This window comes from Chionomys nivalis, chromosome 2 (genome assembly GCF_950005125.1).
Source record: "Chionomys nivalis chromosome 2, mChiNiv1.1, whole genome shotgun sequence".
NCBI classification, from domain to species: domain Eukaryota; kingdom Metazoa; phylum Chordata; class Mammalia; order Rodentia; family Cricetidae; genus Chionomys; species Chionomys nivalis.
The window spans coordinates 4,096,017-4,122,199 of record NC_080087.1 but is presented as its reverse complement, the minus strand read 5'-3'; the positions used below and the strand labels follow the sequence as shown (position 1 = coordinate 4,122,199).

The 26,183-nt window shown below is 45.3% G+C and overlaps 1 protein-coding gene across 3 annotated transcripts in view; it reads left to right on the top strand.

Annotated features, from left to right (window-relative positions):
* Positions 1 to 2,259: 2,259 nt before the first annotated feature.
* Positions 2,260 to 26,183, top strand: part of Fam120b (family with sequence similarity 120 member B) — a 53,334-nt gene continuing 29,410 nt past the window's right edge. Inside the window, exons 1-4 of one of the 3 annotated variants that reach the window (XM_057761461.1) lie at positions 2,260 to 2,367; positions 7,288 to 8,698; positions 14,608 to 14,788; positions 17,857 to 17,958. In XM_057761461.1, coding sequence (XP_057617444.1) covers positions 7,304 to 8,698; positions 14,608 to 14,788; positions 17,857 to 17,958 — 1,678 coding nt within the window. In that variant the 5' untranslated portion in view covers positions 2,260 to 2,367; positions 7,288 to 7,303. Of the gene's footprint in view, positions 2,658 to 7,287; positions 8,699 to 14,607; positions 14,789 to 17,856; positions 17,959 to 26,183 lie in introns of all 3 variants that reach the window. The other 2 variants (XM_057761459.1, XM_057761460.1) reach the window with 2 other exon arrangements.

Sequence of the window (26,183 nt, the reverse complement as noted above, 5' to 3'; positions counted from 1 at the left end):
GCCACATATTTATTTAGTGTATATATCTTGGGTCACCGTCCATTGAGGGCAGTCAAGGGAAGAACTGAATCAGAAGCCATGGAAGAATGCTGCTTACTGGCTTGCTTTCTGTGACTTGTTCAGATTGTTTTATTATACAACTCAGGACATTCTGCCAAGGGATGGCACTGCCCCCAGTATGCTGGGCCCTCCCACACGGAATCATTGATCAAGAAAATACCCTACAGAGTTGCCTACAGGCAATCTAACCAAAACATGCTGAATAGTTTGGTTTCTAGACTGACAAGTCCCATCAGGTCATAGTAGAAATTGCCTCAGAGACTGAGTATAGTGGTTTGAATGAGAATGTCCCCCACAGGCTCAAATATTGAATAATTGGTCCTTGGTTGGTAACAGTTCGGGTAGGTTTGGAAGGTGTGACTTTCTGTCACTGGGAGAGCAGTGGACTTTGAGGTTTAAAACCTGAACTATTTCCTCTTCACGTCTTCTGCTTCCTGCATGGGGTTGGAGATGTGAACTCAGCTGCCCTGGTGCCACACTTCCGCACCAGGAATGGTAATCATGGTGTTTTATCGAAGCCTTAGGAAAGTAGCTAAGATACTGAGAAGCTAACCAAGATTGAGAGATCTATAGAGGCTGAATTGGGACTGTCTCTCATTGAACCTTCTCCACTATTCCCAAGTCTGCTACAACTGTGAATGATACTGTTGCCACTCCTGAAGGACTGTGAGGGTGGTGGCAATTGCAACTTGGGTCTCACAATTTCTGGAGACCTGCGAGTTGCCAGTCAAGCAGGAACTATAAACCAAGCAGTTGCTCCTGGAGGTTCCTCAGGCTGTCATCAAGGCAACTGCAACTATGTCCAGAGATGACTTCATGTCAGCTGTGGATGCTCCAAAGAGACTTTGTTTCAGTCAGAGAAACCACTGCAATTAACCACGCCCTCTGCTGTAGCATTGGCTTAGGAAACTCTGCTTTGACATGACACCTTGAAGTGACTCTTAGATGACCCTACTCAGTTACTCCAGACCTCATGACAGTATTCAGGAGATGTCTTTACTGCAAGCTGGCCCTGTGCTGTCAAACTCCAGGCGTTTGTTTTGTTTTCAAGACAGGATTTCTCTGTAGCTTTGGAGCCTGTCCTGGAACTAGCTCTTGTAGACCAGGTTGGCTTGAAACTCATCCACCTGCCTCTGCCTCCAGAGTGCTGGGATTAAAGGAGTGCACCACCACCACCACCACCCGGCACTCCAGGTGGTTTTAAGGTCTACTTGTAGTCTTTTATCATAAGTAGGGTGGGCTGAGTTGGTTGCATGAACAGATGGGTCCAGAGCTGCTAGCTCAGGGCACAGCACCCTGCAGAAGATAGAGGGCTGTCATAGAGACCAGTGAGAGCTCAGACTGTAAAGGGTGGAAGTGTTGGGAACGTATGATATAGAGAAGAACAGAAAGCACATAAGGTAAAAAAAAAAAAAAAAAAAAAAACCTAAAAAATGCTGAGATTGGAAAAACTGCAAGCTGCAGCTGCTGCTGGAGTCCCGAAAGTCACTGAGTTGCTATCTCTGGCTGCTGAGGAAGCATTCGTGAGCTGAAAACCCGGAACCATAAAGCTAACACACAACCAGCTGGGTGTGTTGACTCAACAGCTATTAAAGCGAAAGTAACCTTGAGATCCAAGGGTTCTCAACTGGTGGCTACCGACACAAAGGGACACATTTTGCCTATTCCAGCCAGCCCGAAGGTGGCCCACACCCCAAGGCTGGCCACCCTAAACTCTCCCCCAATAAAGTGACGGGCATCATAGCCTGGGACCACTCTGTTAATGGACCCTCAGCCCTCGCTCGGGTGTCCAAGCTGTGCCGTCCTTCAGTACTGGTATTTCCAGGAAAATTCAAGACCAGACCAGTATCCTCACAGCCTCCTACTATTAGAAGGGATACAGGTTGTGGTCTAGTCAGTATTCTCCGCGGCCTGTCTGCATGCACTGCGGGAGAAGGACAAGGGTGCTAATGCTGGCAACCACTGGATCCTGAAGATGCAGTCTTTGGGACAAATCCACCGAGCGCCTTCGGGTTACCCAGGGGTGGGCGGGCCTCCGTGGCTAGTCCCCGGTTGCTGGGTAACGGGTTGACGCTTCCTTCTTCCCTGGGCACCACCCACCTCGCAGCCCTCTCCGGCGCCTGCGTACTACATCCCTTTCGTCCCACCGTCCCTCTACTCCCGGTTACGTAAGCTCAAGCTTCACCTCGTCCAGCAAGGCGCATCTGCGGGCGGAAGTGCATATTGCGGAAGCGGAAGTGAGCATGCAGGAGACTGCGGATCCGAAATCTCGTTGACGCATCTGCGGCTACTGCAGTGATCCTCTAGGTAGGCCGTGCTGGGGCAATCGGCCCTCGGTCTCGGCTCTCGCACCTCCCCAGCCCGGGGCTCCTCCCAGCATCCAGTCCACGCCCCTCCGCGCCCTTCGCCCCGACTGCTCGGCCCTGTCTGCTCCTGCACCCCCGGCTGGTGCGGTCTGGGAGGAAGGGCCAGGCAGCCGCCCTCCTGCAGGTGGAGCGTGGAGGAGGCTCTTCCCGAACCCAGCCGCAGATCGCTGAGGACCCGCGAGGTAGAGTCTCAGGCTCGGGGAAGGAGGAGCTGGTACCTGCAAACCCGCGGTAGGGGAGCTCTGGGGCGCGAGGTGATGGCGAGGCGAAGGGGCTGGGCCTCAGCTGTGTTGCGTTCCTTCCTCTAGGGAGGGGGTCATCCTTTAGGTTTAGGCTTTTTCTAGATAAGCTCTCAGACCTGTTACCCACGAACACGTCCTTCAAGAAGCCCCTCACTGTTTTCCCCGTCTCCCATCCATTAGTGGGTATTCCCTGACCTTGACTGACGTTAGTTTAGCGTAGGAGCCCTGGCTACCCTTTCCTTAGCCGTTTTTGAAAGACACCACCAACAGACGCGTATTTCTCTTGCCATCCTCCCAGTTTAAAAGAAAAAAAAATTCTGTTCAGCCAGTCTTCCAAACGTTGGTATCTGTGAACATCTTTGGCCCGAGAAATCTTATAAATGGGTAACATTTGAGGTCATCTGTTTTCAGTTTTTAGAGAGTCTGTCTCCAAACTGGAATCCGGGAATATTTATAGACCTGATAATGAAAAGTTCACGAATTCAGGTTTTGGGGTCTCTTTGCTTACATGGGAGCTTTCAAGGCATTGGGAACGCAATAACTCTCTGTTCATAATTGGCATTCTTTAAAAAACAAAAAAAGAAGTATCTTCAAACTGTATATCGTAGGCCCCTTTCAACTTGGAACTTGCCTTTTCTTGCTGCTTTGCAAACATTCTTGTCCTTTTTTTCCCCTCCCTGTTTCCTCTGCCTTCAAAGCAGGTATCAGATTAATTTAATTTCTCAGTTGACCCCCACCTTGGTAAGAAGAATATATTCCACATAATGCTATCAGCTGTTGTTATAGAACTTAATGCCATGTATAAATATTTTTTATTTTATTTTATTTTATTTTATTTTGGTTTTTCGAGACAGGGTTTCTCTGTGGTTTTGGAGCCTGTCCTGGAAGTAGCTCTTGTAGACCAGGCTGGTCTCGAACTCACAGAGATTCGCCTGCCTCTGCCTCCCGAGTGCTGGGATTAAAGGCGTGCGCCACCACCGCCCGGCCAATTTTTTATTTTATTATCAGACATTATTTCTCTACTTTTCTCTCTTCAGCTGTTATGGGAATCTGTAAACTGTGAGTGGGTTCTTCAGCTTTACCTTATACACCTGCCCTTGGTTTGATTCATTATTTTTTCAGATAGGCATTGGTCCTAACACGTGGGAGACGTTATGGAGTGTGTTGTGATGTGACAGACAGTGATGTCATTATCTCAAAAGGCCACCCTATTGGTAGTGATTCTCAGAGCATCTCAGACTGTATTTTTGAGCCGTGGTACTTCTGTCTAGTAAGTAGGAGTGGGCTCTCCTCGTCTCCACATTTGTTTACCGCTATGTACCTGAGAACACTTTCCCAGTATATAGCTGTAAAATTTCCCCCGTTTATTTCTACACTTGTTTTTTTTTTTCTCCAGCCATCCTGTAATCACTTCTTTAGGAAACTAAGATCCTCCTCACATTTTTTTAACAATAAGGGAAAGCAACAATAATTTAAACAATATCCATAGCTTTCTGTCTTTTTTTTCCTGATGCTTTATACTAAAATGTACTATCTGTGTGTTGTGTGTGAGACACTTTCTGAAGAAGTGTAAACAAATGCCTGTCCACCCCAGGTAGGCCACCGACAACAGATCAAAAAACAGATTCCAGCTAAGTCTAGCATAAGAACTATATCTGTTGAGGTTCCTTACAGAACATGGGTGACCAAAGGCAGCTCTGGAACCGAAAGCCCACTCCAGCATGAGTAAGGACTCAGGAAAACTGCATCCGTGAAACTTGCTCCACAACTTGTAGGCACCTGGGCTGTTTGGAAAGTGTCTTCCCCTGAGCAGTTACTGCTTTTGTAACTTTGGAAAAGGTCCTTGTGGATGTTGTAAGGCTGGGGAGCTTACTGAGTCTTTCCTCTTCCTTTCAGGAAGGAATTGGGTTCTATGAATATTTAGCAGTTAACGAACCTTTAAATGTCAAAAGATGTATGCTAATGCCATAGGTCCCCATTCCTTTTTCTAAGTGTGTGCGTCTGTGTTGATGTCTGTATGTGTATGTATGTGTCTGTATGTGTGTGTTGATGTATGTATGTGTATGTATGTGTGTATAACGTATATATCTCTGTATGTGTGTGTATATGTTTCTGTGTGTGTTGATGTGTGTATGTGTATGTATGTATGTGTGTATATGTATATATCTGTGTATGTGTGTGTTGATGTGTATATGTGTGTAGTGAGGAGCTGCGGGCTGCGTTCCCGCCCAGCTCCTGCACGGCTTTACCCGAAATAATTACACGGAAACTGTATTCTTTTAAACACTGCCTGGCCCATTATCTGTAGCCTCTTATTGGCTAACTCTCACATCTTGCTTTAACACATATTTAGTAATCTGTGTAGCACCACGAGGTGGTGGCTTACCAGGAAAGATCCTAACCTACGTCTGTCTCGGAGAGGAGAATCACTGCGACTGCCAGACTCGGCTTCTTTCTCCCAGCATTCTGTTCTGTTTACTCTGCCTACCTAATTTTCTGTCCTATTAAAGGGCCAAGGCAGTTTCTTTATTTAACCAATGAAATCACCACAAAACAGAAGACTCCCACATCATATGTGTATGTATGTTTGTATGTCTGTGTATGTGTATGCATGTGTATATGTCTATCTATGTATGTGTATATATGTATATATCTGTGTATGTGTGTATATGTATGTATATGTGTATATGTATATATCTGTGTGTGTGTGTGTGTGTGTGTGTGTGTGTGTGTGATGTCGCTTTCCCCAGGTAGTCTATGACACACAGTGTGAGAAATGCCCGGTGGGAAAGCTAGGAAGGACCTAGCGGTACCTGCCCCGTTCAACAGCAGGCTTTCCATCATAGGCTAAGGAAGGAGCAGAAACATGTGACTAGAACCAAAGCAGTGTGCTGAGCCCGGCATCCTGGAAAAAAGGATGCTATTTCAAGGAGCTCATTGTTGTCTGAGCTGCTGTCGTAGAAAACACTCGAAACAAACGAGGAACAACAAAACTCCCTCTCACTGGCAGTGGACGTCAGTCCAGAAAAGGATGGAAGATTCGTATTGTTCCTCTCACTCTGTCTTCACGTGTGTTGTTTTCTGTGTTATGAGTGATGCTGAAGGCTTCTGTAGTAGCTGGCCATGGACCATGTGGCTGTTACTTGTGTCTTAATGGATGAGTCTCTTGGGTCCTAGTGCCCAGTGCAGAGCAGGTGAGAAGGGGCATTTTCTCACTACACAGAAATGTGGTCTCTGAATTAGATCTGTCTATTCCTCCCCAGTAAACTGTGAGAGGCCTTCTTCATCCAGAGCTAGGGGCAGACCAATGGTCTAGGGCTTGTGGAATCTGTGTGCTGCTTATCTGTCTCTTCTGACGGTTGTCTGCATATATTTCTTTCACAAAACCTTATCTTCCACATACTGTGCTGGAGGATATTAAAGCAAAAACCACCCTTTTCCAGAAATGAATGTAAGTTGTCAGGGGTTGAGATGTAATTCAGTGGCAGGACATTTACCTCCATAGGTGAGACCCAGAACTATGCTAACATGGCCACAACAACAGAGGGTACAACCTTCCTGAATGTGGGACCAGACCCAGGGGTCGAAGAGATACCCTGATAGTTGAGATAATCGTTGTCACCAGGTTCAGTAGACCTACTGCTGTAGCTCAGATGCTGTCATTACAGTGTGAGGATAAATCCTTGGTGTGTGTGTGTGTGTGTGTGTGAATGACCAACTCTGCCTGGCTGGTGAGTGCACTAAGATGAGATTGTCTCTCTGTCCTAGGTCTTCAAGAGGCATTATTCTGTGTTGCTTTTTGTATATTAAGGATTTGTTGTTGTTAATATTTTATCAAAGGACTTAGTGGCTTGATGCCATGTTTAAACAAAAAAATAGGAAAAATATACCATTAAGATTCAAGATTTCTTGTGGAATTTTTTCTACTATTGATGGACTTGTCTGTCTGAAGAATGTCTTTCATTTATATATAAGGACATGTGTATGTACGTCTTACTCTGCTGGTACTTTCTTACATCTTGAGTTCTGACCCTTAAACTACATTGTATCTATATTTCATTTCTTTCATATTCATTATCTCAAATGATGCAACTATTTAGCACTATACATTTTTATGCACCTTCTTTTTAACGCCGTTATTGAGGGTACTTGACAGGTTTACCTGCATAGTTTGAAATGTTTTAACATCTGTGTTAAATGTGTGTACCAGCATAGTGATAATATCCGTACCTGAAATTTCCGAAGTATATCCTCAGGCATGCCTCCTTCTTGTCTGCCTCCATCAGACACACTGTGAGATCACAGACCCACCACATGCCTGGTCAACTAGAAGGGAGCTCAGCCCCTTAAGCCAATCCTTCAGAAAACCTTGAGTAATAATTTTACTTTTATTTAGTGTCTTTATGTCTTATGACTCCTGGCAAGTAGGCTAGGTCACATATGGAACTAACCCCCAAAAACAAACAAGCAGCAAAACCAGAAACAATATTACAATTAGAAACTCCCTTTGTTTCTTTTAGAAGATTAAATATTGTCTGTGTCTGCTTTGATGAGTGTCACATGTCTAGAAATAATGCCATAGCTACTAATTATGGATTTCTTTTTCCTTTTTCTTTCAGATTCATAAAACCAATTATGGGGGTGAGAGGTTTGCAGGGTTTTGTGGGAAGTACCTGCCCACATATATGTACAGTAGTAAATATCCAAGAGCTGGCAGAGAACCACCGAACCAAGTACCCTGGGTGTACCCCTACCATCGTGGTGGATGCCATGTGCTGCCTCCGATACTGGTACACACCGGAGTCTTGGATCTGTGGTGGCCAGTGGCGAGAATACTTTTCTGCTTTGAGAGGTTTTGTCTCAGCCTTCACATCTGCCGGCATCAAGTTGATATTCTTCTTCGATGGCATGGTGGAGCCGGGTAAGAGAGATGAATGGGTAAAGAGAAGACTTAAGAACAACAGGGAGATATCCAAGATTTTCCACTATATCAAGTCAAAGCGAGAGCAGCCAGGCAGAAACATGTTCTTCATTCCCTCTGGGCTGGCCATATTTACACGGTTCGCTCTAAAGTCACTGGGCCAGGAAACTTTCTGTTCGTTACAGGAGGCGGACTATGAGGTGGCTTCTTATGGTCTCCAGCACAACTGTCTTGGGATCCTGGGGGAAGACACCGATTACTTAATTTATGACACTTGTCCCTACTTTTCAATTGGTGATCTCTGCCTGGAGACTCTGGAAACCATCATGCTGTGCCGTGAGAAACTCTGTGAGAGTCTCGGCCTCCGTGTGGCGGACCTCCCTCTGCTAGCCTGTCTGCTCGGCAACGACATCACCCCGGAGGGCATGTTCGAAAGCTTTCGGTACAAGTGCCTGTCCTCCTATGCTTCTGTGAAAGAGAATGCTGGCAAAAAGGGAAATATTATCTTAGCTGTCTCAGACTATATCTCCAGAGTTCTTCACTTGTATCAGGGTGAGAAAAAGATAGAAGACATGTTACCCTTGGGGCCAAACAAAGCTCTTTTTTATAAAGGGGTAGCAGCGTATCTCTTGCCAGGGCAAAAATCTCCATGGTTAGTTCAAAAACCCAAAGGCATAATAACAGAGAAGCAAGTGGTGAGCCCTGAATCTAAGCAAGAAGTTCCTATGTGTTTAGATCCTGAATCCAAACAAGAAGTTCCCGTGCATACTAATCCTGAGTCCATGCAAGAAGTTCCCGTGTGTACAGATCCCGAATCCAACCTAGAAGCTTCCATGTGCACAGATCCTGAACCCAAACAAGAAGCTTCCATATGTACAGATCCCAAATCCAACCAAGAAGCTTCCATGTGCACAGATCCTGAATCCAAACAAGAAGTTTCCATATATACATACCCAGAGGTCAAGCAAAAATTACCTTCAGAAACAGGGGCTGAATTTAATTCAGAAGTACTCGTGTGTACACCCCCTGAAGTTAAACAAGAAGATGCCATGGATATGGAGCCTGAAATAAAACAAGTAACCATGGATTCTGACACCGAAATCTTAAAGGTACGTGGATAGGCTTTCCCTACCTTCAGCTGCAGTGTCCTATTTGAAAGTTTGCCTACCAATGGGTTTGCTCGTGAGAGTTTATTGATTATCTGCAGAGGACTGTAGGAAGATCCAGACGGGAAACCTTGAGTCTAGTTAGGATGATGTCACTATATACATGAAGTCATATTGTAAGTACGTTTGATATTGTCTCTTAGATCTGCTGGGAAAGAGCTGTTGGGATTCTAAGGAGGGATGCTGTGGGTTAAGGTATAAAGAGGTTTCCCAGTGGAGTCAGGCCTTCAGGAGGACGACATTCGCTTTGAATAAATCAAATATGGGGTTGTGAGAACCCTACAGATGTAGTGATTAAATAAGTGTCACTTTGAGTCGTGCTGGTAAACTATCCAGGCAAGAGCCTAGGGCTTGGGGAGAGGGAAACTTGGAAAAGGTAGAGTGTGGTCATACAGTAAAAGTAGTTAAATGCCAGGAGTCTGGGCTGATTCCAGGTTAACATTCTGTAGGCTTTGAAGAGTTCTCTTTGGTGGACAGTCACTGTTCAATCTATGCAAGGTCCATGCTAGGCACAGGGTTTATTGTTGACTCTTAAAACAACCCTGTAAAATAGGTACTTTTCTAGTCATCCCCTGCTCCACCATCATGGCTTCACTCTTCCTAAGCTTGTGCTCACCCTTGAGCGACATCTCCAGCCCTGTTACCTTGGTTGTACTAATAAGGTGGATGTCCACAAGAGTGTCCAAAGATTGCAAGATGAAAACCAAGGGTGATTTTATCCACAGCTTTGAGTACTACATTGTATTACCACCGCTAAAGCTCCAGATCAAGGAATTCTGTCTCACTTTTGAGACAGGGTCCCACTGGATAGCCCTGGCTGTCCTGGAACTAACTGTGTAGACCAGGCTGGCTTTGAACTCACAGAAATCTACCTGCCTCTGTCTTCCAGGCTCTAGGATTAAAGTCACACACCACCATGTTTGGCTTTCTCACTTTTCATAACCAGTCTTTCTCAGTCTTGTTATATCTGTTAAATGAGTTTTCAGTGTGCAGTATCCACTTCTTCCAGCTTCCTTTTCCTAGTTCCAGCTATCGCTTGTGGAAATTGTTATCTTAATTGTCAAGAAATCCCCCTGAGCAGACTTTTGCCCTTTGTAGTTCATTTGTCATGCTGTGTGAAGAAATAAAGCCCCTTATCTTGTGTTTTCTTTAATTCTTATTATCTTGTAACAAAAAAACTTGTAGCCAAGAAATAGTGGTGTCTCGCTTCTGACTGTCCAACCGTGTGCCACACTGGTTCTCCTCCTCCTTTGGTTACTTGGTCATCACATTGTCTACCTTGTGGCCAGCTACCACAAACCTCTCTCCCAGTTAATGCTTACCAATCTCTCTTGTTACAGCTGGTCTGTGTGCTTCAATTGGAATCTGTGATCATTGTCTTTCTTCTGTACTGGTAGTCCTGAAGCAGGTTACACCTCACATCCTGCCTTTCAATAGCTTTTCTTTAAATATTGGTCAGGTAAATGACTTTCTTCATTCCTGCTACAAGTCTGTCTCCTCCTTTAAAAAATCTTTTCTGTTGCAAGGCTTGTGGCAGGTGAACTAACAGCAAGTTACAATAATTCCAGCAAAGTGTAGACTCTCACATCAGTTAAGAGAATCATAGGACCAATAAATGTGGCGACTTTAAGTAAACAAGGTGATTGCTTGCACTTGAAAGTATTGCTAGTGCTTCCTAGAAAGGGTGGAGGGGACCTTCAGCTAAGTGCGGGCCATCTGGAGAGGAGTAAATTGGATGTGGTGTGGCAGGAAGGTTGGCCCGGTTCAGCACGGGCGGGAGGGGGTGGGGGGTGGTAAGTCTGACCTCGCTTAACCTCACTTGGGTTTATTGTGCAGATTGGATGTAAAAATGCCACTTCTGATGTGTATAGCTGTAAAGATTCTCCTCAGATTTCTCGGCCATAAGGGTTCTTGCTTGTTGAAAGATCTCGGGTCTGTGGAGATGGAGACTCTTGGCTCCCTTCTGACCTGAGGGCAGAGGTGCCCAAGGCTCATGACATCATGAGGCCAGGATGGAGCCTCTGGATCTGACCTCAGGCTCAGGTTCACATCCATCTTTGCTGGACACTTGGAGATGAAGTGTAGTCAAGAGGTCCAGGAGCACGGAAGTGACTAGCACCCCATTAGCTGCTCCTCCTGGTCTCATGTGTGCTATTTGGGGTGTCCCGGAGGGAGGTCGCAGTGGTTTGGTTACGGATTCTGCAGCCACTCAGCTCTCTTCTGTCTAGTTTGTCCCTTCTCAGTCTCTATCTTTCATCCCCGCTGTCTGTGTCCTGTATGTGTTTTCTGTGACTCAGGGTCAGTTTGTGAGAGCCCTTCTGCCTCCCTCCAAGCTCACAGCCAGGGTCCCTCTGGTCCCTGTAGGTGGGATGGTCTGACAGCCTAGGTTAGACCACACAAGGAACCTCATTCATTAGGAAAACACGGTGCTTGGTTTCGGTACCTAGTGAAGTAGTATTGTACATTTTTAAATACTATGTCATGGGATTGGATGTTTGCTTTTGAAACCCTGGTTATATACTCCAAAGAATGAATTTGAACTCACTACTGCAAAAGCTCAGGTAAGAAACCCTCGTGCAAATGGGCTAGAATCCGGAATGTCGGCTGGAGAAGCAGCTCCATCATGCTTTTTGATTTGGAGGTTTCTCACCCTGGTTTAAGAACTAATGTTAAAATACCCTGCCTTTAGGCGGTTACTGGCGGCTCTGCGATCCAAAGGTCTGATATCAGATGGGGTGTAGCTCAGCAGTAGAGCATACACTTAGTAAGGCCTTAGATCCAAACCCTGATCGAGAAAAATACATAGAGATCTGATGTCGAGATTTGAATTTATGTTTTCAGCGCAAAGAAAAAATATGGAAAAGAACTTGGGTTCAGAAGTGATCATGACTTGTTTCTGTTAGAATTCTCAATCTTTCTACCTGAGCCTCCCAAGTGCTAGGCTTGCAGGCTGTGCTGCTGTGATTTGCGCCTGTCTGCGAAGTGAAAGAAATAGTAAATGTGTCTGCTCAGCTGTAGGAGTCATCCTCGTAAGATGCCGCGTGCAGGAAGGTGATGAACTGAATTCCACTGTAGAGCAGTATGGTGTAGCCCTTTGACATGTGCACACAGGGAGACATGGACCTGAAGTTCCATTCCTAGTAGGAAAGAGACAATTAGAAGCCTTCAGTAGAAGAATATGTTGGATGAAGGCTTAAATACTCCACCGAGAGACAGAGAATATGTGAACGTGTTTCCCTTCTAAGAGGGGAAAGTGACCAAGAATGTGAATCCTATAAAGGTCAAGAAATAGGGCGTGGTCTCTGCCGAGCCCGCCAGACTGTGATAGCCAGTTCTGATCCCAGTCTCGCGCATGGCCCTGCTTAATCATGGGGGGGGGTCGTAAAATAAACAGACATGAAGACACAAGAGAGATTTGTGGAGAGTGGAGTTTGGGAGGGGTGGTAGGAGGTAGGAAGTGAAACCATGTAAGCTGCATATGTCGAGGTATAAAACACGTATTAAAGATCTTTGTTTTGAATACGGCTTGGGCCGTGCATCTTTGGTGATTAGGGGCAGTTGCTACAGCAAAGGTGTAGGTAGGATCTGCAAAAGGACAGTAGGGAAGAGGGATCAAAAAACCTCACAGGCAAAGGCAAATGATCTACCAATGTGGTAGATCTTGTGTTATCTTTAATGATGGACTTAATTATGTTGCCTTGTAGTGAAGTCTTGCAAACCTGTCTAACAGGCATCTAGAATTCAGTTTTCATGATTTAATCACATGTTGCTAAATAAGACTTTGGTGGAAAGGCTCGATGTGGAACAGTGGCAGGCATGGCCGCAACTACAGGTGCACGCCTGTCAGAAGTCTAGAAATCAGAGTGAACACTGTGTACTTTTCATTGTACTGGATAAGTGCAGTACATAGCGGGCAAGGCGGAAACAAAGAGCATGCAGGTGGTATTAGTATGACTGATTTAAGAATCGTAAGTACATAACTGGAAACATGACACCTTCAGGAGGGGGTGTTATATCTCAAAGTATACACAGTTGCCAAAATTAGCAATTTATTGGAAGAATATGTAATTCATTATTATTTCCTAGGCAAATTTGTAAAAAAAAATATATAAATTCCTTTGAATTAAAGTCTGGGAATGTTGGCACATGCATTTAATCCCATGACCTCTGTAAATTTGAGGCCAGCTTGATCTACATAGTAAATTCCAGCACAGCCAGGGCTATGTAGAGAGACCCTGTCTCAATAACAAAAACAAACAAAAAAGTCAGCTGTCAATGCTCTGAATCACTGAGCCATCTCTCTACCTCCCGAGCTTTTCATTTTCAAAGAAGAACACACCAATTGGTTGTTCAGTGCCAAACTGTCTCCCAGAAAACATACATATAAGAACATTTTGTGAACTCGACAGGTTATATTTAGGAATATATATGTATATACGAACACATATAGGCATACAATAGAAGTTAATGAAGATAGGTGGGGAGGGGTACATGGAGGCTTTGGAGGGAGGGAAGAGAAAAGAGAAACCTTGTAATTAAATCACAGTCACAAACAAAAACAACTGAAATCTGGTAGCAGGGTTGCCTTGGTTTAAAGAAATATAGCAGTAAAGTAAGCATTATGTCGAGTGTCTAGGAAAAAGAACAGGTAGTTGAATAGCCCAGAGTAAACATTTGGTGTTTACTGACGCTCATTTAAACTGCACAGTGATCAGTGGCTTTTAAAATAAAACTTGTGTTATGAATAAGTCAACGAGTAGGGTGATTCAGACTCAGTCTCAACAGTGAATCTATATAACTGGTTCTAGATAGGTGCATATAACTTAGATCTGAAAATTGATAGCCCAGGTTATAATAAAACATTTTAAATGTTTTTTGGTAGACACTTTGGATTTAAATTTTTGAATAATATTGTCGACAGAGCCTAGACTTTGTTCCCACAATAAAGAGATGTGTTCTCTATAGGGAAAAAAGTCTACATGTAGGTGATTATAGACCTTTGATCTAAACTGCATATTTAATGAGAAAATAGAGTTTAAATCACATCTTATGGCCTGCCATGTAATGTGCAAAGGACAAATTCAATTATTGAAGCCAGGAGCAATGGAACATAAGAAAAAATGGAGAGAGGGAGAAAAGTTGAACAAACAAATAAATACTTCTAACACCAAGGTGTTTTATCTGAGAAGTAAGAGTTGAGTCCCATGAGCAAAGGGTGGTTAGTTGTAGGTGAGAAGGAGGAATGAGTTTGTGGAGAAGGTAGGTCGTGATTGAGGTAAGCTCAGGAGGGTTAGGAAGTGGGAGGTTAGGAAACCGTGCTCAGAAGGATGAGGGATTTGTGCTTCTGGAGCACAAGGTGGGAGAGAAGGGCTACTGAGACAGCGGTGTCCCCTGAGACGAGTATTGCAGTTCCCATGAGAGCAAAATGGTGTACACAGAGATAAAGGACCAGGCGTATCATGGGGAAGGTTGTGGTAACCATTCAGATGTCTTACACAGGGAAGCAGAAGACAACATGGTGGCCATCTGAATGAGGAGCTGGTAAGAGGAGAAGCTGTGCTCATCCTCACAACCCTAACAGAAACAGTGAGCATGTTTATGGGGACACCTCAAGTAGACATAATAATAACAGTAAGTGTAAGATTGGTAGATTGGAGGCCACCGGAGAAGGGTAACAAATTTTTGGATTTGTTAGTACAAAAGAGAGAAAACATAAATACCCCTTGATGTCATGTGTTTGAATGACAATTCCTGACTTGAGTATCTTAGATAAACTGATAACTGACATGGACTGCTTCTGTTTGAAGGTTTGTTTGTTTTAAAGAGAAGTCTGTTTGTTTAATCTTGAGCAGGTTGCCAGATTGCACCATGTCCACTCAGAGAGCTACCTCGTGTACAACATTATGAGCACTGGGGAGATAGAGTGCAGCAACACCCTGGAGGACGAGCTGGACCAAGCCCTGCCCAGCCAAGCCTTCATCTACCGCCCCGTCCGGCAGCGAGTGTACGCACTACTGCTTGGGGACTGGAAAGGTGAGCGCCAGCTGGTCCCGTGTTCTGGAGTAGGAGGTCCTTCCGTATTTGTATTGCTTTTATTGGTTGAATAAAGGAACTGCCTTGGCCCTTTGATCGGGCAGACTTAGATAGGTGGAATAGACAAACAGAATGCTGGGAAGAAGGGCAGCTTGGCAGACACCATGATTCTCCTGCCTGAGAGGGACGCTGGTAAGACTCACACCGGTAAGCCACAGTCAAATGGCGATACAGATTATTAGAAATGGGTTGAATCAAGATGTGAGAGTTAGCCAATAAGAGGCTAGAGCTTATGGGCCAAGCAGTATTTAATTAATACAATTTCTGTCTGATTATTTTGGGGTTAAGCTAGCCAGGTGGCCGGGAAGAACAAGCAGCCCGCTCCTCATATAACAGAGTTCTCGAAGGACAAGCTGGCAACAGGTTTTGTTTGTCTGTAAAATGTGTACTTGAGAATGCTCTTAAAGATTAATGCTACAATACATTACTATCCAGTTAGCACAGTCGTTAGTGAGAATTGCACTATCACTATGAAATGTCATATATCTTAGAAAGATTTGTGCTTTTGACAAAACGAAAACCCTTTCCTGCTGTGTGGTGTGGTTTTTTTGGTACTATCTATATACCCTGCAAATAAGATTTTCATAAAACGATTATATAAAATTTAATATTTTTAAAAATATAAACAGATGTCCTTTAGCATTTTATAGTATGTTTACATTTTTTCTAAAGTGTTTTATGTTGTGAACATAGCAGAAAGAGTGAGTAGCTAAGGACCATGGTTGACCAGAGCATAGTGAGCTGGGAATCAAAACTGGGTGCTCTGGAAGGGCAGCCAGTGTTCTAACCACTGAGCCACCTCTCCAGCCCCCCCCCCCCCCCCCCCCCCCGTGTATGTATTGTCTGTCTTTTCCATCACAGTTTTACCTTCAGCTAATACCAGGCCATTTTTTGTGTAGCCTAAAAGCTTTTCTTTTCTTTTCTTTTAAGATTTATTTATTTATTTATTATGTATACAATATTCTGGCTGCCTGTGTGCCTACACGCCAGAAGAGGGCACCAGATCTCATTACAGATGTTTGTGAGCCACCATGTGGTTGCTGGGAATTGAACTCAGGACCTCTGGAAGGAAAGTCAGTGCTCTTAACCTCTGAGCCATCTCTCCAGCCCCTAAAAGCTTTTCATTACTCGGTACTTTTGCTATTGTTTATGACTTCTGTATATGCACTGCTGAATTTGAAATGCAGATTCATATAATGGTGCAGCAAAAGATTTCTGTGACCTTCATCCAGCATCCCCCAAAGATGGCATTATCTGTGACTTTAGGGTAACATAGAAACCAGGGAACTAATGCTAGTATAGTTAACTAAGCGTCAGATTTTCATTCTAAACTACTTTACCTGTGCCAAAGCAGTGTCTTAATGACTTGTTCTGCACTGGTGTGAATCCGATGGTGACTGTGTATCTTTGAATGTATGTTTATCTTTCCTGGAATGTTGGCATTTCGTAGCATTTCTTAGAGGAAGTAGCCATAATGATTGAATTCCTTGCTCAGGTGGGAGATTTGGATTCTTATATCAGTAGGTGAGCGTCAATGGCCACATTAGTTTGCCTGTCTGGAAGAGCCCATCCGTGTAGCATGCAGATTGGATGATGGGCCAGCACTAGAGCCCAGCTTACACTTTCCCAGCCTTTGGCCAGAGGATCTGCAGCCACACACACTGAGTTTGTGTGGGGTGTTCATCACCCTTCATGAGTACCTTTGAATCCTGGCCTCCTGGGAACACTAGGGTTTCTGGCTGTCCCAGGGGGAGCTTCCCCAGGAAGCATAGACTGGTTTTACTTTATTTGTACTTAGTGTTCATTGTCAACAGAATCTGAAGTCACCTGGGAGGCAGGACTCTGACCATGCCTGTGGGACCGTCGTGGGGGAGGCAGGACTCTGACCATATCTGTGGGGACCGTTGTGGGGAAGGCAGGACTCTGACCATGCCTGTGGGACCGTCGTGGGGGAGGCAGGACTCTGACCATATCTGTGGGGACCATCGTGGGGGAGGCAGGACTCTGACCATGCCTGTGGGACCGTCGTGGGGGAGGCAGGACTCTGACCTTGCCTGTGGGACCGTTGTGGGGAAGGCAGGACTCTGACCTTGCCTGTGGGACCGTTGTGGGGGAGGCAGGACTCTGACCATGTCTGTGGGACCGTTGTAATGACGTCGGTTGAAGTAGGGAGGCCTGTTGCCTGGGTGGGACAATTCGCAGGGGTCATATGTGAGCACATCCTACTCTGCCTTCCCACTTTGCTCCCCCTCTACTTTCCGCTGTTGTGAAAATGTTTAGTAAGAGCTGCTGCGTTAGGAGAGTCCTTTTTGGTCTCTAATACTTTTTTATGTATCAAAGATATATTTGTATGTATGATCTTTGCACCATGTATATGCCTGGTGTCTGTCTGGAGGTCAGAAGAGGGGTTGGATCACCTGAAAATGGAGTCATAGGTGTTTGAGAGTGGCCGTGTGAGTGCTGGGAATTGAACCCAGGTTCTCTGTAAGAACAAGTGCTTTTTTGTTTGTTTGTTTTTTGAGATAGTTTTTCTGTAGCTTTAAAGCCTGTCCCGGAACTCATTCTGTAGACCAGGCTGGCCTTGAACTCACAGAGATCCACCTGCCTCTGCTTCCTCAGTGCTGGGTTTAAAGGCATGTGCCTCCACTGCCCGGCAGAACAAGTGCTTTTAACCACCAACCCATCTCTCCAGCCTACTCCTGGTCTTGAACTCAGTATTTGAAATCACTTTCAAAACTTACATTAGACTTTTCAAAAACAAAAGTTCTGCATGTTTGGCAAGTAATTATTGTAAACTTTCAGTTGGCTCAGGTTTTTCTGGTTTTATTGTTTTCTGCTTTTTAGCAAAGCGGTGTGAAAGAAATGGGCCGTGTTAGACTGCAGGAACACAGCTGTTGGTGACGTCATCACCTTCCTGGGGGCAGGGTGAAAGGAGACATTCATGAGGCAGATGGGCATGCAGGGGCTTTGCTGTCCTCCTGCACCACTGACCCCTTGTCTTTACTCAGATGGAGCCCGCAGCGGCCCGGTGGTCAAGGAGTGGTTTGTGTACCCTGGGAACTCCCTGAAGCACCCAGACCTTGTTCGTCCTCTGCAGGTGACTGTTCAAGGTATGTACGGCACAGCTGGCATTTTCTGTGGGACACCAAGCAGCTCCCAAATAAAGACACAGAGACTTCTTATTAATTGTGAAAGCTTGGCCTTACCTTAGGCTTGTCCCACTAGCTCTTACAACTTAGTTTAATCTGTTTCTCTTTATCTGTGTTTTGCTTTGGAGGTTTTAACCTTTCTTTCATTCAGTATGTTCTGCTTTCCTGCTTCCTCCGTGCCTGGCTGGCTAACCCCTGGCCTGACTGGGCTGGCTGACCCCTGCTGGCTGGTCCTTGGCTGGCTAGCCCCCATTGTCTGGCCTCTGACTGACTGGCCAGCTCCCAGCTTCTCTCTGTCCACTAACCCTGCCTATTCCTCCTCTGCAAAGCTATTGGCCACTCAACTTTTTCTTTGACCAATCAGGTACTTTAGGCAGGCAAGGCAAAACAGCAACACATCCTTACATAGTACGTAAACAAATGCAGCATAAAACAAAAACAACACACGTTTACACAACTCAATAAATAAACATAAACAAATGCATACATGTTTAGATAGTTAGACAGATGTTCTATTCCACAACAGTACAGCTTTCAGCTGTCCATCTTAGGGTGTCAGCTCAAGAAAGAACACACTCTGTGGATGTCTGTTTGCAGAATTACCTGTTAACTGATACAGATTTCAATTCCTATACCCCAAAGACTCCAGGGATAAAAAGCTCATAACTGATAGGCTTTGGGGTAGAATGGGAGTATAGGTCCCCATTAAGGATCTTTCAGTCCACCTTGATTTTCTTTTTAGACCAGACTGGCCTGGAACTCACAGAGATCCACCTGCTTCTGCCTTCCGATAAAAGGGATAAAAGGCGTGTACCACCACCGCCCAGCTTGATTCTATTTTTTAGAGGTAGTCTCTCACTGAACTTGGAACTCATTGATTTGGCTAGACTTACTGATCAGTGAGCCACAGAGCCTGCTGTGGTTCCACCTCCTCAGCCCTGGGATTGCAGACGCAAGACATCACCCCTGGCTCTGTGTGTGTGTGTGTGTGTGTGTGTGTGTGTGTGTGTGTGTGTGTGTGTGTGTTCGTGTGTTCTAGAGGACCGAAATCAGGTCCTCATGCTTCTGTAGGTGTTTCACCTACTTTGCCCTATCTTCAGCCACCTGATAGGCTTTTTGTGACTGGATCATGAAGGCACTGACCTAATCAATGGGTCAATCCATTGATGGAGTCAAAATTTGATGGTATTATGGGGAACTTAGGAGGTGGGCCTGTTTAGGGTAGGTGGGAACCTGGGATGTGCCTTTGGAAGCATTCTCACCTACAAAGCCTGTGATACAGTGAGGTCCTGTCTGCCGTCTCGGAGGTCATCAGGAAGGGCTCACAGGGACTTTGTTGCAGCCCTGAGTGTCTCATCCCTATCCCAGATTTTAGTTTTTTTCTTTAGAGGTAACTTTCACTGGTTCCTCACAGTACCCCACTCTTCAGCGAGCCTTCTCTGTTCTTTTCTCTGTAAAGGCTTTTCCAAGACTACACTTCCAGGGATCGTTTCTGTAGTTCGTTAAAGGCCGTTCCCTCTTACAGTACATGTGGTGATGCTTGCTTGCTTGGCTAGTAGAATAAAAAATAAATTAGATATTTCCAACAAAGTATGGGGAGGTAGAGGGTTGCAGGAAAAAAATAGAGATTCTTTTAAAATTTGTAAGGGGAGTTGGATGTAGTGGCATATGCTATAACCTCAGCAAGGGTCCAGGGGAGGAGGGGCCCAGATTCAAGCCAGCTTGGGCTGTACAGTGAGATACTGTCTCAAAAAGGAGTAAACAGGAGGTAGCTCAGAAAGGAGGGAGGGGAGAAAAAAGGAAGGGGAAGGAATTAAAAGTTAGTCAGCAAGGAAACAGAAAAAGAAGTAAATATGTCCTCCACATTTACGTATTGAAACCGAGCAGGAATGTGGTGATTTTAGACAGGTGGGGACCTTCGGGAAGTGGCTGATGATCAGGTGGGAGCTGTGCCCTTATAAAGGGACAGCGCAGGACATTCTCTTGCTCCTTTCCCCATGAGGACACAGTGTCTGTGCACCAGAAAATGTGCCTTCCCTAGATACTAGTCTAAGGCTTCCAGACTCTTGAGGAACAGTTTTGCTGCTATAGCCCAGTGTGTGGTGTTTTGTTATAGCAGCTCAAGTGGTCAGAGGCACTGGTCTGCTGTATTCGGAGAGCTCACTGATGGGCATATCCCCTGTATTCATGTGTGTGTGTGTGTGTGTGTGTGTGTGCGCGCGCGCGCATGCACAGTATTCCACTTGGTAATACATTGTGAAAGATGGTTTTTTGTAGCACAGGAAGGGATTTGCTGTTATTCCCCAGCTCAAGGAGTGGACATATTCCTCCATGAGCTGCCATGCTCTCCACTTTCTTCCCCTCTCATTTATGGTCTTGTATCCTGAGGGTTGAGTCTGAAATAATCATGCCTGTCTGCAGAACTAGACAGTCCTTAGGTGAAAATAGGTGATTTCTTCTCAGTGTTGTTTTTGAGTCATTTTAAGTAAACCTTTATCTCAGAAGTCTGACTCAGAGGCTGACTGAGTACACTTGTTTTCTTGGTTGGCTCTATTGAATAACTTTCAAACGTTGTTCAGCACATAAGAAAACAAGGGCATCTGACTTACATTGGCACGGCACAGCATCTCTGAAGACTCTCATGAAAAAGCTGTATTTGACTATTTCTGATTCTGATCTCTTGTTTTAGCTCCTCCTGCCCTGACATGATATACCTAGATCAGGAAAGATTTCTGTGTCCTGAATGTATGTGACCGCGTGGAAAGTCACCTGCCCTGCAGCTTGTGGACCACCTTTAAAAACAGTTTGAAACCGTGAAGTGTCTTTACACGGCACCTCTTAGTAGCCATTTTGACTGTTTTGAGTTCACCAGATAGAAGCAGGGTAGCAATCAAACATGAAAGTGGATAGCTTAGCCACCTGTGGGTAGAATTCAGTGTTCTAGTGCAATCTACTTCATTTATATATGAAGATTTTTCTATTATGAGAAATAGCCAATTGAAATATATTCAGATGAGAGTCACTTGTATATGAGCATTCAGGGGTTTTGTTTATTGTTTTTTCTTTACCTGTTAGCTTCATGTTTTTTATCCTGAGCAGACACAAGCCAGACAGTTCTGTTTGCTGGACGTTTTTATTTGTTTAACTTTAGTTACATTTCTCACTTTAGAAATAGATAAGGAGAAAACCCTTGAAGGTAAAAATCCCTGGCGTTTAATTTGGTTATTTTCATATGAAGAGCACACACAGGTGCCGGCTTCACACCTTCCATGTTTACCATCACATCCTATGCACTCATTGGTGTTTATAGCTGTGAAAACACAAGCTCAGCATTGCTCGTACTTATTTGGGGAACCCCACTGTAATCCCCCAGATGTGTCTTGCAGGTTTCAGAAGTATCCGCCCCCTGGCTTGGCTTCTGGGGCTCCATCCTTCCTAAAGGATGTAGGGCTGTCTACCTGTGCACACAGACTTTTACCACATTTGTAACTAGGTTTTGAGCTGATGTTCTCTCGCAGAGGTCTGGAGATCAGAGTGTATACTCTGGCCTCTGAATTCTGGCTGTAAACACCTCAGCTCCCATTTCTTGCACAGGAAATTTAGGAGTCTCAGAGTCTAGATGAGACTATGCGTGCAGGTATGTGAATTGAGAGAGAATGATTATCTGAGAGTGTGCGTGCTTGTGTGTCACAGTGTGAATGAGTCTGAGTGCATGTGAATGAAAGTGTGTGTGTGTGCACGTGCGCGCACACGCACACGCGTGTACATGCATGTGTGTGCGTATGCATGCATGTGTGTCTGTGCATTTGTGATTTTTGCCCACATGTGCATGTCTGTGTGTACATGAGGGTGTATATAGTATATATAGTTCTTTCTTATGCTAGCTGATATCCTGAACTGATCACTTTATGTAGGCAGAGACTGCTTGTGCATTTCCCAGCCACAGATCTGAATAATGTCACAAAAACTTTATTAATTACAACACTGTTTTGCCTGTTAGCTCAGGTTTCTTATTAACTAACTCTAACATCTTAAATTAACCCATTTCTACTAATCTGTGTATCACCACAAGGCTGTGGCTTACCAGTAAATGTTCATGGCGTCTACTTGACTCCACCTACTCTATCTCTGTTCAGATTTCCCACCTGGATTTACTCTTCTAAGCCATTGGCCACACAGCTTCTTTATTAACTGATGGTAATAAAGCATATAGCATGCAGAGGGGAATCCCACATCAATGTTATAATTCTGTTAAACATACTTTTTGTTGGGGCTGGAGAGATGGCTCAGCGGTTAGAGCACTGGCTGCTCTTCCAGAGTTCCTGAGTTCAATTCCCAACACCCACTTGGCAGCTTACAATCTGATGTTCTCTTCTGATCTGCAGGCATACATGCAGACAAAGCACCTATGTACATAAAAAATAATATATGTCATTGTCTATACAAATATTATATAAATATTTCAATGACAATTTTTTTAAATGTACTTTTTATAAAATACAGTTATTTATCTAAAAAAAATCTCATTTTGGGGCATCCTCGGCAACCAATTAGTTATTTTTCTTAAATCTTACTGTTAAAAAGAATTAATCTAGGTATCCTTCAAACCACACCCTACCCTACACTGGTAAAAATGATACTAGAAACCTATGGGAGAAGGAAAAGTCCTGTAACAAAAGCCTTTGTGTATATGCATCGGAGGTCACATATTCTGGAGTACTTGTTTATGATGCCTGGAGATAAAGCCTTGGTGTGCCATGTGTCATACAAGACCACAACTCCAGAAGGCCACGGAAACGCTTTATCACCTACACTAGTGCATACCATGTGTCATACAAGACCACAACTCCAGAAGGCCACAGAGATGCTTTATCGCCTACATTCAGTGTGCATGGGCATTTGGTGTTTCCTGACTAAACAAGTTATTGATTGCATTTGGAAATGAAATTCTCTGATATTAGGGGTGGGGCTCTTTCCTCCACTCCACCAAAATGCTAGAAGAAAACACTGAGGGGAAGAAGGAGGCTCCAGCGACTTCTGCTGTGAAGAAGCAGGAGGCCAAAAAGATGGTGGATCCTATTTGAGAAAAGGCCCAAGAACTTTGACCTTACATAAGACATCTAGCCCCAAACAGATCTCACCCCAATCCATTCAGCTACAGCAGCAAAAAGCTACAAATGAGTTGTCTGAGCTTTCTGTCCTGCCCGGTTCCCACAATCCTTACGTCCCAAAGAAATTACACAGAGGACTACATTAGTTATAAACTGTTTGGCCCATTAGCTCAGGCTTCTTATTAACTCTTATAACTTATATTAGCCCATTATTCTTGTCTGTGTTAGCCACATGGCTCAGAACCTTTTCTGGTGAGGCAGTCACATCCTGCTTCTTCTGTGCCAGGATCACAACTGTGCACCAAACTTTCCTCTTCCCAGAATTCTCTTGTTCTCATTGACTCTCCTCTACTTCCTGTCTGGTTGTACCACCTATACTTCCTGCCTGGCTACTGACCAATTCGATTTTATTTGAAATATAATTGACAGAATAGAGACAATTGTCCCACACCACAAATGGCTTTAAGTACTTCCTGCAATTCACCCAGGCCCTGGACCATCAAACATCTGCCCAGCTTCCTAAGCCTGTGCACAAGTACAGGCCAAAGACTTAGTAAGAAAAGCAGAAGAATCCATTGACTCGTGCCGAGAAGAAAGCTACCAGCTAAGGGGGCAGCCGCACTGAGAGACCCCTGTCCTTTGAGTGGCGGTCAGTGCCGTCACTCCTTGGTGGGGACCACGAAGTCTCAGCTGGCAGTGATCCGTCTTGATGTAGACCCAATTGTGTTGGTGGTCTTTTGCCTGTTCTGTGTTGCAAGATAGTGTCCCCTACTGGATCATCAAGGAGAAAGCCAGACTGGGCACTGGTCCACAGGAAGACATGCACCATCATTGCCTTCACACAGGTTAACTCCGAAGCCGGAGTAACTCTTGCTACACTGTGGAAGCTACCAGGACTAATTACAATGGCAGATATAATTAGGTCTGAGAGGCAACATCCAAGGTCCAAGAATCTGTGCCTTTCATTGCCAAGCTGGAAAAGATACAGACCAGAGACCTCTCCACCAAACTGGGCTAACTGTGCACTGCTGAGTTGTCTGTTGAACATAAATATAATAAAATTTTGCCCTTCGAAAGAGAGAGATTTTGAGGTCAGGGGAGATGGCCGGGCAGATAACACACTCTTCCAGAGGGCCTGTCTGTGGCTCCCAGCACCCACATGGCAGCTCACAACAGCCTATAACTTCAGTTCCTGGGGATCTGATGAGCTCCTTCGTGCACATCACACAAGCACACACACACACATAATAAATTTTGAAAGAAAGATTTGGGGTGTGGTTTTTTCTTTCTTTTTCTTTTTCTTTTTTTTTTTTTTTGGTTTCTCGAGACAGGGTTTCTCTGTAGCGTTGGTGCCTGTCCTGGAACTAGCTCTTGTAGACCAGGCTGGCCTCGAACTCACAGAGATCCGCCTGCCTCTGCCTCCCAAGTGCTGGGATTAAAGGCGTGCGCCACCACTGCCCGGCTTGGGGTGTGGTTTTTTACTCTAGTAGCTCTCTTCACTTCCAGGCTTCTCAAGAGCCAGTTTCTAATCCCTGGTAAGAATACCTTACACTGTAAAGGACCCAAAGGATGCTGGGTGGTATTCAGACTTTGCAAGTATCAGAATCTCTTGGCCCAAATGCAAAGCACAATTGCTGGCTGACTCCCAAGATTTTCTAATTGGGTACAGTCGGGTGGGCCCAGGACTGTACTTCTGAGTTACCAGGTTATACTGTGGTTGCTACTCTTAGGAAAAGGCACTGAGTTGGGAGGAGAGACTGGAGCATGCCAGTTCCGTGTTTGCTTTTATTCCCTGACTGACATGTCATCACTGTGTCCGGCTGTCGCCACTGTGTCCATCTGACTGTCGCCACTGTGTCTGTCTGACTGTCGCCACTGTGTCCATCTGACTGTCGCCACTGTGTCCATCTGACTGTCGCCACTGTGTCTGTCTGACTGTCGCCACTGTGTCCATCTGACTGTCGCCACTGTGTCCATCTGACTGTCGCCACTGTTTCCATCTGACTGTCGCCACTGTTTCCATCTGACTGTCGCCACTGTGTCTGTCTGACTGTCGCCACTGTTTCCATCTGACTGTCGCCACTGTGTCCATCTGATTGTCGCCACTGTGTCCGTCTGACTGTCGCCACTGTTTCCATCTGACTGTCGCCACTGTGTCCATCTGACTGTCGCCACTGTGTCCGGCTGTCACCCCTGTGTCCGTCTGTCACCCCTGTGTGTGTCTGGCTGTCACCACTGTGTCTGGCTGTCACCACTGTGTCTGGCTGTCACCACTGTAACTGTCTGTCACCACTGTGTCCATTTATCACCCCTGTGTGTGTCTGTCTGTCGCCACTGTGTCTGTCTCGACTGTGTCTGCCTGTCACCACTGTGTCCGTCTGTCACCACTGTGTTCATCTGTCGCCCCTGTGTCCGTCTATCACCCTTGTGTCCGTCTGTCACCCCTGTGTCCGTTTGTCTGTCACCCCTGTGTCCGTCTGTCACCACTGTGTTCATCTGTCACCCCTGTGTCCGTCTGTCACCACTGTGTTCATCTGTCGCCCCTGTGTCCGTCTGTCACCCTTGTGTCCATCTGTCTGTCACCCCTGTGTCCGTCTGTCACCCCTGTGTCCGTCTGTCACCCCTGTGTCCGTCTGTCTGTCACCCCTGTGTCCACAGCATTGGAGGACCAGGAGCCAGAGAAGCAGTCTGTCCCTTCCCCTGCACTACCGTCCACAGTTCTTTGTAATGGATGCCCCTGTTTTGTGGTGTAGGGACCTCAGCTTCTCTTAGGATTGGCCTGCCCCTCCATTCCCCTTCGATGTTTCCCGTCAGCTCCCATTTCAGCCGGGTCCTCTGTCATACACGTGGTCTCGGCTTCCCTTCGTACCCACCTCCACTTTATTTCCTATCCTAAAGGCCTGGGATATTTCCCATCGCTGAGTGTCTCTCCACACTAGCTGATCCTTTCTTCAGTCTTCGCTCACGTCTGACTTCTTCACGGAGCTCTGTTGTAGCTGTGTTCGTGCCATCATTTGGTTAGTCCCTGCTGCTCCCTGACTGTGAACCGGGCCTGTCTTGTTCCCAGTTGGGCCT